The sequence below is a fragment of the Myxocyprinus asiaticus genome, chromosome 1 (assembly GCF_019703515.2).
Source record: "Myxocyprinus asiaticus isolate MX2 ecotype Aquarium Trade chromosome 1, UBuf_Myxa_2, whole genome shotgun sequence".
Lineage (NCBI taxonomy): Eukaryota > Metazoa > Chordata > Actinopteri > Cypriniformes > Catostomidae > Myxocyprinus > Myxocyprinus asiaticus.
The window spans coordinates 19,718,229-19,739,087 of record NC_059344.1 but is presented as its reverse complement, the minus strand read 5'-3'; the positions used below and the strand labels follow the sequence as shown (position 1 = coordinate 19,739,087).

Genomic DNA, 20,859 nt, shown 5'->3' with positions numbered 1-20,859 from the left:
GCACCTGAGTGTTGGTGTGGAGGGCGTTTTTTAATTAGCTCCTGCAACCTCTGAGGTATTCTGAATATAGACAGACCATTCTGGGCCACTTGGAAGTGTTAGGGGACGAGGACAGAAAAGATGAGGGAAAAACAACTGTGCGACACACAACAAAAACAAATTATCTAAACAGTAGTTTGTGGTCTACAGGCAATGGCTGGAGTCTTTGAGATTTGGCCATTTTCTTTTAGTTGCAGCATTAGTAGAGCATATTTCAGAGGTAGGCTGCTTTTAGCAACAACATCATTGTCATATTATAATCTAAAAGTGTGTTTAGAGGGAAGAACGGGGCTATGTAACCTCCTTTTTCTTGAACTAGCTTGTTTTTTTCTCTACAGTATTTTTTTTTATATATATATATATTTTTTTTTCTGTGCATGAAAGCAAAGGAAGGCTTCAATTTAGCAGCAAGGCCAAACCAATGGAATCAGCCGAGGTCAATTTCTTAGCTTAGAGTTTGTTGAGCAAAGTAATGAGAACAAATTGGTAACTTTCCAACGGGGTGTGTGAGAGAGTAAGAATGTGTGCAGGCTTACTTACAATTGTGTGTGCGTGTGTGTGTGCAGTGCGTATGTCATGGGACTTGAAAATCTGGGATTTTTTCATTTAAATGTGGAATAAACAAAGTTTAAAAGGTTTACAAAAAAAGCATTTTTTTTAATTTTTTTTTTCAAAGTTATGGCATAGAATGAAGGAAAAATATTTAAGATTCAGCACTATTTCTAGGTTGCTAATTAAATGTAAGCCTATAACTCCTTGGTACAAATTGTCAGATTTCCTTGCATACATTGAAGCACACATGATGCGCTTTGGAACATTCTCAAATCATATTAGAATAACATGAATCATCAGGTTTTACACAAACTCGTGAAGTGCATAATGTCTTAAAGCAAAAGGTGGATATACAAAATACTAAAACATGCTTAAATTCATGTAATTTTTTTCTCTTTAAAACATTCATGTTAACTTTTGACTCAACTTGTTATGATGATAATATTATTTGTAACTAAATATTTGGAATTAAACTAGAAACTTGTGGTCTAGTGGACTCCACCGTATATGTACAGTAAGTGTGTATTCAGTATATGTTTTATGGGGATTTTAGCTCTAAATACAGTGTTGTGCTACAGTAGATGCATACAGTGCGTGTGTGTGTGTGACTGCATGTCTTTGTGTGTGCAAGGAATTCTCCAAGTAAAATTGCTACATTGTTAGACTGCAGTGGTATGAGATTTTGGACAGGAAGTGTGTGTTAGTAAGTCTGTAAGACCATCAGCTCAAGAGAATCACAGATACATAATAGAAAGTATGAGATAACCCAGCTGATAGACAAAATGTACACATAAAAGCAAATAAGATCATTCGTAAATATGAAAAATAGAAGTAATGGATACATTAAAAAGAGAGCAATGCAGAAAAAGAGGGAAAGTGAAGGAGAATAAGATGAGAGATGATATATGTGGATAGATAACGCTGACACAGAATGTGGGTTTGGCAGGGGAAGGGGTCGCCTTGGCAACCCCGCAGCTCTTCCTGCGTGTAGCTGTCAGGCAGCACGTCAGAGCCATGTGAGTGCGTGTGTGCATCGTGCGCATTACCACTAGACTCTCAAAGAAGGAATTAGCAAGAGCTCAGCCACACAATCTATTTATAGCCACAGAAAAGCGTACCACTCGAGAGAAAGTTATTAGGTGTGTGTGCGTATGTGAAGTCTTGACAAATAGTGTCATTGCACAGATGGTGCATTGTGCCCGGTCGGGGGGTACATTCTTTACTCTCCATCTCTCTCTATCTCCCTTATTCTCTCTCTCCTCTTCGCCCCACACAGAAACTCCCCTCACATATTAACAACCAAATTGATTTGACATCGGTTGTTGCCGGATGCGATTGTACAGTTGCAGCAATTGATGGAAACGAGCTTGCTCAAGTTCCTGCTGACTTCTGGGACTGTTAAAGGAAAAAGCAGCAGGAAATGAATGGACAGCATTAATAAACAAGTATAGATCAGGTCTCTAAAGAACCTGTTTTCAGGACAGTGTAAAAGCTAATGATTTAAAATGGAGGATGGTGTCTGTGCTGGTGGAATTTATTGGAATACATAAATATTTATTTCTAACCATGAAGCTGTATATTTCTTATATATATATATATATTGTCCCTATGCCAATGGGACTATTTATCTGTTTTTTTATGTAAATGTTTGTGACAAAATGTGCAGGTCATTGTGTCACTTCAGATGAGACAATCTCTGTCTCTGTAAAACTGCACCTGTCACAAAATCCTGAATGTGCCTCATATTTTTTATTTTTTTTTTCATAATACTGTATTTGTCGCTACATTGAGTTCTGGAGAAAAAAAATACATTAGGCATCCTAGATGAAATTATGATGGTACATTTTTGACTTAGCTAAAAGAGTTGTCTTTGATTTGACTCAAATCATGCATTACATTGCAATTCCTAATAAATGTAAGGCTGGATAACACTACAAGACTTTAACTGTGATTTTAGCCCCAATTTTTAGTCAGACCACCTTGGTGCTAGTTAGGACTAGTCTGCTCCAGTCTGCAGATTTTGAGAAGGTCTGAGCAAAGTCTTTCCAACAAGTCAGTCCACTGTCAGCCATCTTTGGAACGCTCCCAGGAGTCTATTTCAAGTTATCCCAGTGCAGCTCTCATCTACTTGAATGGGGGAACACAAAAATCTCAAAAACTGCTTGCCAAGCTGTAGTTTAAATGGCATATTTCAAATCAGCAGTGAAATCTGACAATATTGGAATAATAAATTGTGATTCTTAACCTCATATTACGATAAAAACTACATCTTCCCAGCTTGTATAGCTAATGCGCGTGCACATTCTCGAGCTGATTGACAGGCGATATCTGTATCTAAAAGGTGATTGGCTCTTTTACCTGTAAGGCTGGACTTCCTTTCTACATCCATTGACCATTAGGCACTAGAGCTCCTTGGTTGGGTGTTCCAATTTCTCCTGCTCATTTTAATAGAAGTCGCCCTTCTCTCATAAATAAATAGTCTCTGGTCTGAGTCTGAGAAAATTGTATAGCTTACGATGGGTACAGACTGCGATTTCATCTAGTCAGAGGATACCAAAATGTTTTTATATTTTGAGCTGATTATCTTTGTCTACAGAGGAAATATCATAGTGCATAATGCTGCACAACTCAAAACTTAAGAAATGGAGATGGCGAACAAGCGCTCACTTGAAGTTTACATTTTAATGGCACTCACCTTGCATTGCCATCTCTAGTGGCCAGTAGATTTCTTTATACAGCTTTATACCAAGGAGCTCTAAAATACCTGGATAGACTTATCAGTTAGACATATCAGTTAGCATTCCCATTCATCTCTATGTCGGTGCTCAGTTGGTGAAGGGTCCCCCCAACTCCCCCGAAATTAAGCGTGATCTTGGCACCAGTTGTCATGTGACTTGCTCTGCAGTCTCAGAAAAATGACGTCATCGTAAAGCTCATAACACAACGTGTGTATGTTAATGGTAGGCTAGAGTAATGTGAATGTGGCATTGATGATCAAATTAGGCAAAACATTTATTAATTAAATAAATAACTATAAATAAATTACCGATGGAATTTTATACCAGAAAATGAAGAGTGGTGATAAACACAAAGGACCTTATTCACAGATGCGCCATCTTTGATTTTTGATGGGAATGAAAACGAGGCTGTGAGGGATAGAGTTACCATCTCTTCAATTGCATGCACGGTATAAAGCTGTGTAAAGCTCCTTGATCACATCGGATTTTCCACAACTGATGTTATCTGGAGTTTTTTGCCTACTAAGTGTTCTCCAAAGATACGTTTCCATGTTTTGTCTGTGGATTGATCCAAAGACACTTTAAACTGCAGTACAGACCATAGAAGATACTGTACATCTATCCCTAACAGCCTCGTTGTAATTCCTGTCAAAAATCAAATATGGTGCTTCTATTAATAAGGTCTATTAAAAGCTGTCTTAAAAAAGGTATAATTCCAGAGTGATGTATCATGAATTATGCATTACATATTAATTCACTATGTTTTTTTAAATTTTTTTTTATACGTTGCTATAATCAATATTGTTTGAATGACCATGACAAAAGAGTTCCCGTTTGTTTATTTGATTACTCCGGTTGTCAAATGCATAAGATATACACATGAAGTGTAGCAAACAGGTGTAATATCGTTGTCTCTTGCTGTGTGTCAAACAAGGATGTGTAAGTTTAGTTTGTTTCCAACCTCACTCGAATGAGTGCTCGTTTGGTGCTTCAAATCAGACTTTACGCTTCAGGCTCAGCTCGTGCATGAGCTGGGACATCAATAGATTGAGACGGGGAAAACAAGTCGATTTAATGCTTTTAGAAACCCACCAAAAGAAAAAAAGTCGGTCACCGGAAAAAGATGTAGTGCAATATAATGAAATGTTTGAGATCAAAATATTTCTTGTTAAAATATATATATATATTTTGTCAGAATTCATAGTTGTTTTTGAATGGCCGTCAATGGGGAAACATGCTCTTAAAGGGTTAGTTCACCCAAAAATGAAAATTCCACTGGAGTTGTATGGATGATGTTTATGCTGACTCTCAATACTTTTTGGAGCTTCAAAGGGTCTGATCACCCTCCACTTGCCTTTTAAGGACCTGCTGAGCTAAGATATTTTTCTGTTTTTCTTCAAATGCATTTTGCTGAAGAAAGAAAGTCATACACACCTGAGATGGCATGAGGGTGAGTAAATGATGAGAGAATTTTCATTTTTGGGTGAACCATTCCTTTAAGCACCGGAGGGTGAAGTTAGTGCATCTACAGTACCAGCAGGGGCTAACAGGAGCCTGCTAACCAGCCAATTCCTGTCCCCCTTGTCCATACTAGCCGCATTTTCCCTCCCAAGACCGCACTCAAATGCGATTAGCCCATTTCTTTAGTTATTCGGAACACAGAGTAGCAGCATCAACAAAAGCAGCCGGTTCCCATATCCATGTTTGTTTACATCATTTTGGCGACTCCTAGAATGGGAGGATGTGTGTTTCTGCATGAGTTTATGACCGAATTGGTTCAACTTGAAAGTCAGGTATGTGTGTGATCCCCAGTCATTTTGTGTGTAATACCCAGTTTTTGTCTGAAGTGATTTTCAAAGTCATTAAGTTTATGATGCCTAGTATTTTTAAATCTGTTCAGATTTTAAAAGTTGTGTAGCGTAATCCAGCCTTTACTTGCAAACTGGCCAACAAACTCTCATAACGATACCTCCCTATAGTGACTTTTTGCCTGTGCCACCAAAACTTCCTCTTTGGTCCGTTGCCTGTATTACCAACACATCACCCTTTTTTCATATTTTAAATGTCACTCTGATGCCATATTCAACCTATTTCTGAGGATATTAATACTTTACTGAAGGCTAAAATGTAAATGAATGTAATTGAAAATGTTGTCATCATTCACTCATTGCTTTATTTTTATTGTTTATTTGCTCATTGTTTCGTTTCCCATTGACACTGACAGTTTTTCAGAATGTTCGAGTAGTTGCACAAAAAACAAGAAAAGCGCCATAAAACGGTCATAAAAACAAATCATATTATTTGTGCGCTGTATTCTGGATCTTCGGATGCTGTGTGATGGCTTTGTGTGAGGAGCTAATACAAATTTAAGCCTTTATGCAACAATCAGTGTCCCCCATCCGGCGTAATACTCAAATCCTGCACTCATTTATACATTAAGAATAGCTGCCTCAGCAAACGTTACGACAGCTTTGACATCAGTGATGTCAAATGCTTGTCATGTGACCGATTCTGGCATTCTAATATTTGGATGTAAATTTCTGAATGAGATGCAACTGCCTTCAAAGAGTGGAAGATTTTCAGGGATTAAAACCTTCAGTTTCACTCTGTTCCTCACAGCTTTTAAATGGTTTCAGAAGACTTTATATGCAGCATTTAGTTGTTTAGAATACTTTTACAGTGCTTTTTTGTCATTTTTTGAATAAATTATTGTGACTGTACTTGCATCTTCTTGTCACTTCATTTATTTTGTTGGGGGGGGGGGGTTAATTCACACCATGAGAATGGAATGACAAGGATGTTTTCATGATGAAGGCAAGAAGTTGCAACGTTGACACCTTCGTCATGGGACTATTGTCCTACAGTCCTAAACTGGCATTTTATTTACTCGTCAAAGGTGCTTAGTACAATGTACAATGGTATCCATGGTATCTGTGCTAAAGGCTGAATTTTTTTGGAGATTAAATAAAGGTTTGCAAGGAAGGTTAAGACCTACTTAAAGGTTCCTGTAGCTCAATTGGTAGGGCATGGTGCTAGCAACGCCAAGGTCATGAGTTACATTCCCATAGAACATACTAATAAAATGTATGGCTTGAGTGTACTCTTAGTCACATTAGATAAAAGCATCAGCCAACAGTTCTTTGAGGAGGGAAAAGGCTTTAAAATGTAATTCATGGAGACACATTGAAACATGCACAAGTGCGCACACAAACTTACATAGAGTCATTGCCCTCTCATTCCCTCTCTGTTTTCACTTGGGTCTCTGTTTATCTCTCTCCCTCTCTTGCTGCTTTCTTTCGAACTTGTATCTTCTCTTTCTCTCTCTTTTTCTGCATAGCTCAAAGGGCCGTCTCTTCATTGCCTGCTGCAGCTTAGGCGGCAAGTGGCTGTGAATGCAAATTAGATTGAAAAACAGACTCATACACACACACACACACACACACACACACACACACACACACACACACATTTACAGGGCTTGTACTTCTCCCGGTGCTTCAGAGAAGGATGAATGTGGAAGGAGAAACTGAAAGAGACAGAGAAAGAAAAAGAAATGGGAAGAAAGGTGGAATAAGGTGGAATATAAAAATGATTTGAAGTTTAAGGGTATATGAAGAGTTAACTGGCGTGACCTTATCTCTCTCTCTCTCTCTCTCTCTCTCTCTCTCTCTCTCTCTCTTTATTATTATTTTTGTTTTTTTACTGTGTCAAATTTTTATTTTTTAAATTCAGCTCCCATAGGTATTGTTACTGTGGACATAGTGAGTGGGGAAGGGAATGATGAAAGAGAAAGGAAAGAAATTAAACACAGATAGAAAGGGAGACAGGAAAATGTTAATTAGCCAAAGTAAATTATTTTGAATATAGATAAGCATGACCTCACTTTCCCAGTTTACACGGAGTAGTGACATCCACCTCTGATGGTTCATTCATTTAGTGAACAGTGCACAGTTGTACAGTTGTAGCTAGAAACAAATGTTATTAAATCATATTTATAGTGTAAATGCTATGAACAGTGCCCAGAAGAGAAGAGAAGAAAAAGAAGAGAAGAGAAGAGAAGAGAAGAGAAGAGAAGAGAAGAGAAGAGAAGAGAAGAGAAGAGAACACAGAACACTCTCATTGACAGTGACACAATCTATTTTGATCCATGTGATTATTGGCTGCATTTTGTCTGTTTTAATAGGATTAAATCAACATCAGAGAGAAAACGTTGGGAACAGTTGTCCCTTAAAATGAGCTAGATTACACTAAACCAGCAAGATTAGCCCGCATCTGTCATATTTGCACTCATATAAGCAATCTTTCACACTCACAAACAGACACAAATTAAGAAGTTTAGTGAAAGAGAAGACAAGTCACTAATAGGTCTCATAAGCCACCATGAATTGTTTGTCTTAGCTGTCATAAACCATTTATTGCACAGTTATTATGATGTTTTAATTATGCAAGATGCCGTATGACAACAAATTACATTATGTGAGCAGTTCAGATAAATCACAGAATTTTCTTGTAGTATGCTACATCTAAAACTATATTAAACAGGATTTTTCTGATTCTTTTGTAATTATTATGCATGCTGCTTTTTTGACCTCCTATTAATTTAGCAACTACATGGAATATTTCTACTTTCGAAAATTAATTTGGCACAATGCAAAGAAGATATTCAATTATTTTGACACAGGAATTGGTGACTAGTCACAAGACTTAAAATATGCACTTTACCTGTACATATTCTGTCATTTTTAAACTGCAATCTTGAAGTTGGAAAAATGTGAATGTCTATGTTATGTGTTAAATACCCAGGTATGCATGGTCCAATATGCTAAACAGCAAGTAAATTGAGAACATTTAATGGCCATAAATATTTATTTCTGGCCTTGAAATTGTTTTTTGCATTATTCTTTTTTTGAGACTGTCTCCATATCTTGGTGGAAGACCCAAAAGACCCTCCTAATAATCCCAATCCATGAATTGGCTCTGTCACTCTACTCTCTTCACTCCGCCACATGAGTCATGAAGAAAAAACTTCCTATAGGTATCCTAAATTAGGTAATCTTTTCAGGTAAAAGTTGTTAGAAGATGTGTTGTGGCAACATGTTTTTCTTTAGTGTTTGTGTGTCTTTCACTTGACTTTAATACATTTAGTTTTCAGAATATGATATTTAACCCTTGTGCAACCTTCGGGGCATAACTTTTGCCAAAGGTGTGTATTTTTTGGGTAATTTTGATATTTCAACCTCAGTTCCTATAATAAATATATAATACACTGTGTACACAAAATAGTTACACTCAGGACCTTCAGGACAAAAATGCCCCCATTGAAACCCATTAAAACATAAAATCATGAATTCTATGATATTATGCTTTCATTCCGGAGCCCTGGCTTCAAAATGTACGTTTTTTATATTTTCTACCGCCACATGGCACCATATTTCTCATGTTTAGCCTATGGAGCAAATACATGCTTTTTTCCTGTTTTCTGTTTTGCTGTATTATGGAGCACTGCAGTCCAATTGAATAAATGGTGCATCTAAAATTGTGTGGGTGTGTTGGTATGGATGTCAGAGTGTGTTTTGTGTGTGTGTAAAAAACAACAGTGGCATTATATAAACAAACTGGCATTTAAAGGGTTAAAATCCTGAAAATGAATGAATATTTGGTAGTTATGATCAGGACTGATGTTGGTTAAAAAATTATCTCATTGAAAGTGGAAAATAATGTTAATATATAATATTATTTTGGCAGTTTTTTGATGCAGACATTTTTGTCCTCTAAGGACCTCTGAGTAACTTTTTTAAATTGACGCACAAGGGTTAAAACAGGTATTATAATAAGCTATAAATTCATGACAGCTGTATACAAGGTTTGAAAAGCCTATGACAGGTCTGCAGTCTTTATGACTGAGTAGGCTGATATCGCTGGGCATCATGTTTCTCTGGAGACCCAGCTTTAATTCCAAGCACCGGAGGTTACCGGGGAAACAGCTTTAACCTTCATGCTGTCTGCATCTCCACCACACCTAAATGTCATCCATTCGGCTGTGCTCTGTTCAAATACTCCTCTTTTCACGCATTCCATCCATTTACCTTGTCTCTGTATATCCCTCCCTCTCATTCTCTGTCTACACCAAACACTCCTTCCACTTTCATTCAGTGCCTTCTTTTTCTCTGTTTGTCTTTCATGCACACACACTCACTCACTCACTCTCTCTCTCTCTCTCTCTCTCTCTCTCTCTCTCTCTCTCTCTCTCTCTCTCTCCCTCTACCAGTCTCCCCTTACAAAAATGTGCCATGGTTTAAATCAGTGGTTCTAAACCTTTTTTTATTTTTATTTTTGATTTTTATTTTTTTTATGAATGCCCCCTACTTCATTTCCTAAATGAAAATGCGAAGACAGAAACTAATAAAAGTGATATTGTTAATATATTTTACATTTGCCTTTTTGAAAAATTGTATTTATTCATTAATAATTTATTTTTATAGTTTAACAGTGGTATTTGTAACAAGACCATAGTAAACACATGGAAGCATGGATCTTCTTCACTACCATGGTTAGATGTAACATGATTTCTATAAAGCAAACTATGACATTTTTGTAATTATAAACAGTAGACCAACTCTAAACACATGTAAAAACAATAAATACTTATAATTTGAAACAAAAATTTATTATATTCCCTCACTCCCCTAATGTAGCCTATGACAAATTCAATTGGGCTGAAGTAGTTATATGATAATATTTATTATTAATATATTTCTGCCTAAAGTACAGTTAGTGTTACTCTAGTAAATTCAAGGGTGGTGATGTAGAATTCTGTGCTGAATTCAAATGGTTCCGCTTCTCACGCCTTGCTTCTCACTGATTCTCGCAAAGCTGCGAGTTTAAGAGCTCAAGCTTTAAGAGCTTTGCGCTCATGCTGATCTGTCCATTGAGCCGTATCCATCTACAGAGCCATACAGGTGCATTAGCCAAGGTTGTGCCTCCACCTGTGTATTTGACGCTGCTAAACCAGATACTTCAGATTCGTCACTAGACTTCAAAATCAGATGAACCATGTTACAAATGCGTACCAACCCATATAACTGAGAACCAACTGATACACTCCAAGTCTAGATAAACTTTTTAATGCAAAGAGGAACGATAGATTATATTATTATTACTGATAAACGCCCCCCATTTGTAACCTAACGACCCCCTCTCTACTAATTTGCTCTCAGTGCCCCCTGGCGGTACTGCCCCCGTTGAGAACCCCTGGTTTAAATGGTACATTTATTCTCAGTGATAATACTCATCACTGTAATTTTTTTATTTAAAAAATATAGTAAGACGATGATTTTTCTCTCATATTCATCATAAATTACATACAGTACAGCAAATACAATGGTGTATAAGTGCATAACTATTTAACCCTTAAATGCATGGAAATTTCACCAAACAGATAGTTTGCCCAGATAGTGTAACATTTTCAAAGCATTTTCAAGAAAATTAGAAAGTATTATAATAGAATATATTCTGATTTATTTTAATGTTTTTTATTATTTTTTTTTTTTCTTCTTCATTTATCAAAGTGATGATTCAACAGATCAGGACAAATTTAGAACAGGATTCATTACTTTCACACTGAAATCTCATGAGATGCAACTGGCTGTCAAACATATATTGAGCTACAAATAACACATAAGATGCACATGAGCTATATATAAGTATTTTTGCTGGCACTTATTGAGTCTAAATACTGTAGATGCAAAACTGACATAATTTCAATATTACACCCAAATTACAATAGTCATATCATACTGTTCATGTGCTGCACTTGCTATAGTTTACTTCCATGTTGTTTCTTCATCAAATAGCAATGCCAAATGTAAATCAAGTCAATCAATGAAACAACAGTGCCACCTAGAGTAACTAATAATATTTTTAATACTGTATGTAGGTGAACATGCAGATGGAAGACTGAGAATTCAACGTGAAATAGTAATATGAATATAGTACTAATTTCTCATGTAATAAATAAAGAAACAGAAATCCTGTGATAGTAAGTTATATAGATATTAAATAATCATAAACATATCATTTATGGAAATGTATGGAAAAAAACAAACAAAAAAACACTATTACATACCTAGGGACCTAATGACCTCACCCTTTTGGTACTTATGCCAAAAATTATAATTATAATAATAATTAATAATTGTGTTACACTATTTATAAGAGAAAGATTGAGGAATACTAAAGAGGTGTGGGCACAAAAAATGGATGAGGTACAGGGGGTGGAACTAGGTCCAGGGTCAGTAAAGACACAAGGTATGCATTCAGTGGTTAAGTAATTTATTTTTAACATTATAGCAATGAGAATGATATATTTTGCTTAATGAGACGTAAAATAATGAGAATTTGAAGGGAGGGGGTGCTTAATTATCTTCAAAATTATGTCTTAATGCAAAATGTATCTTAATGGTCTTAAAAATAGGTTTCATTTTCTTTAAGCAAAATAATTTCTTATTTTTTTTTTTTCTGTTTTTTGGGGTGAAATATGACCATGTTAATGACCAGTTGCTCTCTCTACCTCTCAGTCTCTCTTTTTCACTGTTTCTTTCTCTCTGTCCATCTTTCCCTCTCACTCAGAACCGGTAATCTGCCTTGCCATTTTATTAAAGCAAATCAACTCTGAATGCATTAAAGATCCATGCTGCACTGTGGCCATTCTCTGAATAAATCTGTTAAACAGAAATGCCTCTAATGCTAATTCAAATTCTCATTTACATCTCTCCATGTCGCATAACAGAAACTCACTTTGCACCAGGTTGGCAAGGCATCTTTAATGCTGTTAAATAGAGCTCATTTATATCCAGTCTATCAAAGTCACTTGGGTGTTCTCTTCCTATCTCTGCTCTAATTTTAATCCATTTCCACTCGGCAGAAGCTGAGAGGCATGACAACATCAGGTTAAAGCCATCTGGCTACCTCATTCCTCTTTGAAGCTGATTTTCTGAATCATATTTCTGTAAAGAGGGTGAGCCACAGGTAGCAGATTGGACTCCTATCCCCCCCGTTTGCGATATCAGAGAGAGAGCAGATTCCTGCTAGTACGTTCCACTTCACAGACACCTGTGGTCGGCCTGATTATGAGCCCTGACATCTAACACTGAGGGAGTGTGTAATTCCACTGGCTTTTGCTGATGAGCTGCACTGTGTGTGTGTGTGTGCGTGCGTGAGTATATGATCAACTCATCCACGTTAAACAGTTACCTTGTGTAACTCCTGCAGAGCATTCATCAAACGACAGTCACAATAACAATCACATGGAATAGCATGCAAAGGCAGGTGCAGTCATATTTATAGCCTAGCTTTACACATCTGTAATGTTAAACACACACACACACACATAAAAATGCAAAATGATAAACAAATTGCCCTCCACTTCACTGCACAAACATATCTAGAACAGAACAGATGAAGTACCAACCACATTCACACACATACACAAACACAAATACTGTACATGCACTTCTGGTTCTGACTGGTAATGCTAGGCTTGTTTAAAAGAAGGTGCAAAAGTTGAAGGGTGCATGCACACAGGCAGACACTCAGTACGCCTGCTGTGCCCTGTTAAGGCCAGAGGGCACAGCAAGGTCAACACCAGGAACTGGGGCTGAAATAACAGAGTGCATAAGCACTTCACTTGAAAGAAAAGAGAGATGTGTGGTTAAAAAAAGAGGCTATGGGTAGAGAAATGTTGAGGGAAGATGATCATAAAAAATTTAATTGGAGACATGAAGTCATGGAGAGGAGAGAGAAAATTAATAAGAGAGATGCAAGAGAAGGTCAAATGGATTGGAGGATGAATTTGGGTGCAATATCTCTCTCCAGGTAAAAGACTCAATATTTAGCAAGAGAAAAGCAGAAATGAGCCACTTGGTTTGAATTGATTTTGGAGGGTTGCAAGGCTAAACTGAGAACAATAATTCACTTAGAGATGCATTATGTGACTGTGAGACACACAGGCACAGTTCTGTTAACCTCAATAAATGTACTTGTGTCTATCTTTTTTCACCTTTTTTTTAATGCCTTAAAATATTAATGGACAGCAATTCAAACTTGCCTTCACTGACTCTCATTACATTTTGCTGCCACATCCTGTCATTTAGTTTTCCACCCAATCAGATTACGTGCCAAGGTGCACTTGCCTATCATTGCAGGAAAGCCAGCGCTGGGCTTATGGATACTGTCCATAAACTCTGACACTAAAGTGGCAGATGGCTTTTTTAATTTGGCTGGACAGCCTCTGTTATGTGTATGATTGACACAATATTTTGTCATCACAATATAAGTCATCAAATACACTCATTGTCCCCTGATTTCACAGTAAACCACTCTTGTTTACTAAGAAAGATACACTCTCTCGTCCATTCTTTTTCCTATTTATTGTCCAGTAGAGAGACCCCTTTATTATCTTTCTATATGTATCTCTCTCTTTCTAACATGCAGTTTTTAGGTCAGGTGAAAGAGTAAGTAATAGTTAAGAAATATATATTTTTTATATATATATATATATCTTTATAAAGCATTCTCTGACAAAAGTGATTTGTTTCATGGTAACACTCCATTCCACTCTTCCACTCCATTTCTTTCTTCACCTATTTTGAAATAAAGGTATAATAATAAATAAAGTCCAAAGATGATATGAATTTAGTATATTTTTGTTCTTTGTTTTTTTTTTACAGACAGTAAAAAAAGATTTGGGGTTTATAAAGGAACATTCTGGGGTTCCATCAAAGTTCAGCTCAATCGACAGTATTTATGGCATAATGTTGATTACCACATCATATAATTTCAACTCGTCCCTCATTTTTCTACCTTTAAACTCTACAATTAATGTAATCGGGTGATTCTTGAAACCTGTCAAGAAAATTATATTTTACATCTAAAAAAATAAGTCTATTTTTTGGCCATTAAGATTTTTTACATTGTGAAATTATTTTCTTCACAGTTACTCAAATTTTACCCCACAATTCCCATTTCTGCAATGTGAAGAAAGATGGTCATTCTGATATTTTGGTAACACTTTACAATAATATTCCATTCATTAACATTATTTAATGCATTAGGTATCATGAACAAACAGTTAACAATATTTATTAATCTTAATACAATTGTTAGTTCATGTTAGTTCATTGTGCATTAACTAATGTTGACAAATACAACTTTAATTTTAAAAATGTATTTATCTATGTTGAAATTAACATTAACTAAGATAAATTAATGCTGTAAAAGTATTGTTCTTTGTAAGTTCATGTTAACTACTGTAGTTAACTAATGTTAACAAATGGAACCTTATTGAAAAGTGTTACCGATATTTTATTACTGCCATGTAAAAAGATGGTCATTATGATATTCTCATTACTGCAATAAAAAAAAAAAAAAAGTATTTATACATCAGACTTCTCCCTTCGATAATTCGTGAAATTTGTGCTGATTTTATTTTAAAAAATCACTGTACCATAGATCTTTTGGTAACACTTTATAATAAGGTTCCATTTGTTAACATTAGTTAACTACAGTAGTTAACATTAGTTAACATGAACTAACAATGAACAATACTTTTATGACATTTATTAATTTAGTTTATATTAATTTCAGCATTTACTAATACATTTTTAAAATCTAAAGTTAGAACAGAATAGGAATGAGTCCAACGATGCCACCCTAGAAGTTTCACCCAGGGAACTGTTAAGAAGAAGAAAGCCTTTATTATTGTCACACATTATACATTTTGCATATATACAGTGAAATTATTTTTTTTCACATAGCCCAGCTAAACTGGGGTCAGAAAGCAGGGTCAGCCATGATACGGCGTCCCTGGAGCAGATAGGGTCAAGGGCCTTGCTCAAGGGCCCAACAGTGGCATCTTGGCAGTGCAAGGGCTTGAACCCCCAACCTTCTGATCAGTAACCCAGAGCCTTATCCGCTGATCCTTAATGATCCCCTTAATGGATTTAACCAAACAGGTCACACAGGTTCATTCAACACTGATGGCAGGAGACGTGGGTCCAATTATAAAAATAGACAATCTTTATTCAATGCAAAAACATAATAAAATTGGGAGGACCGGCACTGGCTTGCGTGCTGTCTATCTCATGAACGTGCACAGGAGATCAACGGTCGATGAAGAGTTTCACATAATAATACATCAGTTTTCAGTTTGTTTCTCACCAAACCTTATCGTATTCCTTCAGAACAAGACATGAGTCGCATACAATAATTTGTTAGACTTCTGAATTATACTTTTCTGTCCTTTTGAAGCTTGAAGAAGTGGTCACTATAAACTGCCATTGTGTGACATCACTGAGCACAATTGTTTTTTTTTTCATATGCCATGGACTCGGCAGGACTCGGAAAAAAATCCAGAGTCCCATAGGTTCGAGTCTGAGTCAAGTCCGAGCAAAAATGCTTCCGAGTCTGTGACAAGTCCAAATCCATTAAAATTGGACTCGTGACTCAGACTTTCGAGTACGAATTCAAGTACCACATCTCTAGATTTAAAATTTTTTCGCACCCATTCACTTGCATTGTGAGGACCTACAGAGTCAAAATATTCCTCTAAAAATCTTAATTTGTGTTCTGCAGAAAAAAGAAAGTCATACACACCTGGAATGCCAGGAGGGTGGGGAAATCATGAGAGAATTTTCATTTTTGGGTGAACTATCCCTTTAAGTGTCCTGAAAATAATGTCCTGATACATAAAAATCTTAATGATCATAAAAGTATGCTTCATTTTCTTTATGCTAATTATATATATATATATATATATATATATATATATATATATATATATTTATATTTATTATTGATTTGGGATTAAACATATCCAGTGGTAATAAACATCATGCCACAAATGCTGTTGACTGAGTACAATTTGTTTTGGATCCAGCACATATTTTAATTAATGGTCTTATTAACAAATGAGAGAAGTTTTATTTTAGTGATGTGTATATATATGGAGGATAAATTCAGTTATACAGTTTACACACACAAAGACAAAAGTATCAACAGTGTGTGTACTGTATGTGTGAGCTCAGCACCCTCTGTTCATGTTTTCCTCAAGGGAGTTTGAGCTGTGTGTGTGTGAGAACACGTGCCTGGTATGTTGTGTCCTCCTTCCCTCAGGTCCTCTCTCTCCACCTCTCACATTTTCAAAGCGAGGCGAGTGGTAGCTTGACCAAAGCAGCGGGAGGTACGGAGGAGGGAGGGGTGAAATGAGGTGGGGTGGGAATGGGAATTCTTGTTTTTCATACCACAGCGGTTAATTCCTGATTCCTCCACATTGATTTTTTCTTCATCCCTGGAGGCCAAACAAGCATCTGGAACAGTAGAAAGTAAAACTGGTGTTAAAAATAGGGCCGCAAGGCACAGCAGAACAATGGCGAGAGAAAATATTCACAGATCTAACATCAACTTCTTTGATCTTGTAGACAATTTCTGTCTTTCTTGTGATTCTGTGTTTATGATGCTTTTTTGTTTTTTGCCTTTGCTTTTCTTTTTTTGTCACCTTTTGAAAATGAGAACAGTAACCTCTTGCTGCTTTCTTGTTTTTTGCTCTTTCTTGTTTTCTTTTTTGATTTTTCTCTTACCACAGTAATCTTTTTTGAATTTTCTCTTTTCTCTTTTTCCCTCCTTTTTGTCTTAACCCTAGGTCCACTCACAAAAAAACTTGATGAATCAACACTGAACCGGCCACGAGATGAAGGTATTTTTGTTGCATGTTTTTCCTTTTTTTCTTGTCTTTTTTAAAAGAATCTTCTTTTTTCTTTTTTTAAATAAAAAAATAAAAAAACCAGCCTTTCTTTGGTAGTGATGTACAATATATGAATCGTGTGTGTATGTCTGTGTGGAATAAGGTGAAAAGTTTCTCATATGGCTTTGGAGATGTTGTTGAGGACACTCACTCAACTGCTGAATGTTATGGATCATAGTAGCAACCTTTAAAGAAAAAAAACCCACTGTATCTTCATTAACTGAGAGGAGAACAGTGGTTTTGAAATGTTATACCCAGACAGTGCTGTCTGAAGCACAATTTAACAGCTTCTCTCAGGAGGCGGTTGTTTTTATGATGTTTTTCAAGACTTGGAGCGATTATTAGGCTTTATCTCCAACTCTCACAAAGACAAAGAGGTGTTTTCACCATGTATTGTCATTGCGAGTTGTTCTCTGGATGCGGTAGTAAAGACCAGGCAATAAATCTGAGAAATAATATGTTGCAGTGGCTAGAGGAAAACCAGAAAACCCCAGATACACACACATAATACAGAAATGGGGTTTAGAAAGCTTTAGAGTATTCCTCCATTTTCTTTCTTGCTGTTCAAATAGACACTGTCCCTAACTCAAAGTTTTTACTGTCAATGAATTGCTGGTTGGATCCTTGAAAGCTTGTGGCCTCTCTGGAACTGACTTGTGGAATCACTCAAGTGTAATGAAGAAATAATCCATTCATGGCATGACTGCTATATAGTAGCTACTATGGGGACAAAATTGCTAAATCTGGCAAAACCTCCCTTTATTTGCCTGGGGTCACCCATAAAGGTAAAAATGGTGTATTTGTGGTGAGAGCCAGCTGGTACGTGATAGCTGTGTGGTATGTGTAAACCTCACTCCCCTGGCCTCAAGAGGCGCACTAGCGATTGAAACTAGAAGCTGTAGTCTTTAGCCTCCTCGTTAGCGCGAGGCCTCCCATGCCGGCTGACGCCGGTTCAAATCCTGGTGGGTCAAGCAGGACTGATTACACATTCATAATGAATTGTAAGTACTTAATGTTTAACTTTATTATTATAATTATTATAAAAATTCAAGTTTTTATTTAGGGGTAAGGTTAGATTTAGTATGTTAGTCAGGGTTAAAAACGTGTCCCCAAAAGTGAGCTAAATCTGACAAAATCTTTGGGGACATTCAAGGACATCCTAAATTGGAAAATCAGTTAATACTTAAAGGAAATACTGTTTGTTTTTAAATTATAAAAATTCAAACAATTTTTAGGGGTATAGGGATGGGGATAAATAAGGATATATTATGGGTAGGGAACGGGTGAGTCTAATTCTAAATCACTTTATATGAAAACAATAGAAGTCTATATGTCCCCATTTAGACAGCAAAATTATTATTATTATTATTATTATTATTATTATTATTATAACCTTTATTTTACCAGGTTAATCACTTGAGATTAAAAATCTCTTTTCCAAGAAAGACCTGGCCAAAATGGCTGCATAGAACAATTCAACAATAAACATACAACTTAAAACAAGGGACAGTCAATACAAGCACAGATGTAGTAAGCCTAACTATGCATTAACACACTAACACTGACCTAAATTCTGTGTGTGTGTGTGTGTGTGTGTGTGTGTGTGTGTGTGTGTGTGTGTGTGGGCGGGTTTAGGTGGTTTACTAAGCCTTTTTTTAGGATGCAAACTGGTAATTACAAGGGTATTATGCTATAAATGTGGTTTATGAGGACATTTCTGGTGTCCCCATAATTCAAATCACCTACAAAACATACTAAACAATGTTTTTTGAAAATGTCAAAATGCAGAACGTTTTTTTGTGAGGGTTAGGTTTAGGGGTAAAGTTAGGGTTAGGGATAGAATCTATAATTAATTATTTTCAACAATGTCCTGACTGTTTTAATATGTTAAGTAACTTTTACTTGGTGAATTCTGTTTAGAACAGGCTGGGTTGCTCTATTGGTCCTGCACTATTCATTCAATTGTTTTCAATAAATATACCTGTTAAATATTCGCTAATGTTGATTCAGTGAATGCATGTTATGTTCTATTTTTAATGTACAATGATCATAATGAAAGGCGAGCATGTCGCAGATAAATGCCCGTTTTCAGTGGAATTTAGCTTTGGATTTGGAATAGATTAAGTACTTTAAATGGGTCGCATAAACACATTTTTTTTTTTTTTTTACTGTTTTCTGAAGGTTGGTTTCTTTTTAGACTAGTCGACTAGTTGGCTTAAAAATTTCTTTTTAAACGTCAGTGAATTTTTTTTTACCAGTACTTCCTTTTCGGTACTCGCAGATACTGATACCTGTTTTTTTTTTTTTTTATTATTTTATTTTTATGAATTCCATTTTAACAGTTAATTTCAGTTATATCATCAAAATCGTGTCTAAATAAATATTTTCCTTAAAATGAAAATAGAACAATTAGTTTTCAACATAATAATATTTTTATCAAATGAGTGCTTTTAAATAGAACCTGACAGCACATTCTGAAATACAACATTGAAGTTATTTTTGTCAAATAAAGTGCTGCATAACAGAGCATCACAGATGTGTGAACTTGCTTAAATATAATACAATTACTATTGATTTATTATTATTATAATTAGTAGTAGTAGTAGTAGTAGCATTACAGTGAATACTGTATAACTATAAAATAGTGATATGTTTATGTCATACTTTGTTTACATTTAAATTGAGCTTTTATTTTGATGGAGCTTTAATTTTGAAAAGTTTCTGTGTTGTTTTGACAGTAGATTCTCACTTCCGGAAAATCAGGTCACTACCTGACCCAATAGATCGGAGCATTTTTACGAGCAAGAGTATAAGTACTTGATATCTGTATCAGACCCAATTCTGATACTAGTATCAGTATTAGGACATCCCAACTTAATAGCAAGTAAACTAGTTATTCACGCGTAGAATGGTATATTCTACTTTGTATTTTTGTGAAATTTTCTGTTCTTTGCTGCAGATCCTGCCACGTTCCCCTGTAAGCCTCTCATTCTTCTTTCATATACTTATTATCTCTATCCAATAGTAACTGAATCTCTCCTTTCCTGCCTCCTTCTCTTTCTGCTCCATCTGTATGGTGTGTTTGCCCGGTGGGCATTGATGTGCACTGACGTCTGACTATTTGCGTGTTCTCTTTCATTAGCATTAGTGCCTGACCTCCAAGATTCCTCATTCACCATACAGCTGAGCCTTACAGCGCCCCCAGGGGCAAAACATCCACATACAGTATTACCATATATCATTTCAAAACAAGATTACTGGTGTCCTCTTTTAAGACAGAAGATATAAAATGACTAAAAGAGAGCAACAATGTATAGCTTGAAAAAAATATGAAATGGCCTGACAGCAACATCTGAATTAGAGTTTTGTGGCTTTTAGTTACTCAAATAATAATAATAATAATAATAATAATAATTAATCACAAATGACTAATTACTACTTTGATGTCATCAGATTGCTGACTTTACTGATTATTCATCGGGATGGAAATCACATTGCTAATTACTTTTCAGTTACTTTCTAAAACATTTTTCACAGAAAAGCTTTTTACATAAGATGTGTGATCTCTTTTCGATGAACATTTGCAAATTCCATTGCCTTCAGCGGATGTTTCACTCCACTGAAAGACTTTCCTGTGACGCTCCACACCCAGTAGGTAAGCTGGTTTAGAGCCCTTCTACCAAATTGAGCCTACAAGGTTAGCAAAGCAATGCATAATGAGGTGGTCCCATA

At 36.0% G+C, this 20,859-nt stretch overlaps 1 protein-coding gene across 2 annotated transcripts in view; it reads left to right on the top strand.

Annotated features, from left to right (window-relative positions):
* LOC127445476 (neuroligin-2-like) overlaps nt 1-20,859 on the top strand; it is a 271,778-nt gene that overhangs the window by 119,596 nt on the left and 131,323 nt on the right. For both annotated transcript variants that reach the window (XM_051705597.1, XM_051705588.1), the window contains one exon: nt 17,026-17,079. Coding sequence is in view for 1 of the 2 variants with exons in the window: in XM_051705588.1 (XP_051561548.1) it covers nt 17,026-17,079 (54 nt within the window). In the remaining variant the exon portion in view is untranslated. The remainder of the gene's footprint in view (nt 1-17,025; nt 17,080-20,859) is intronic.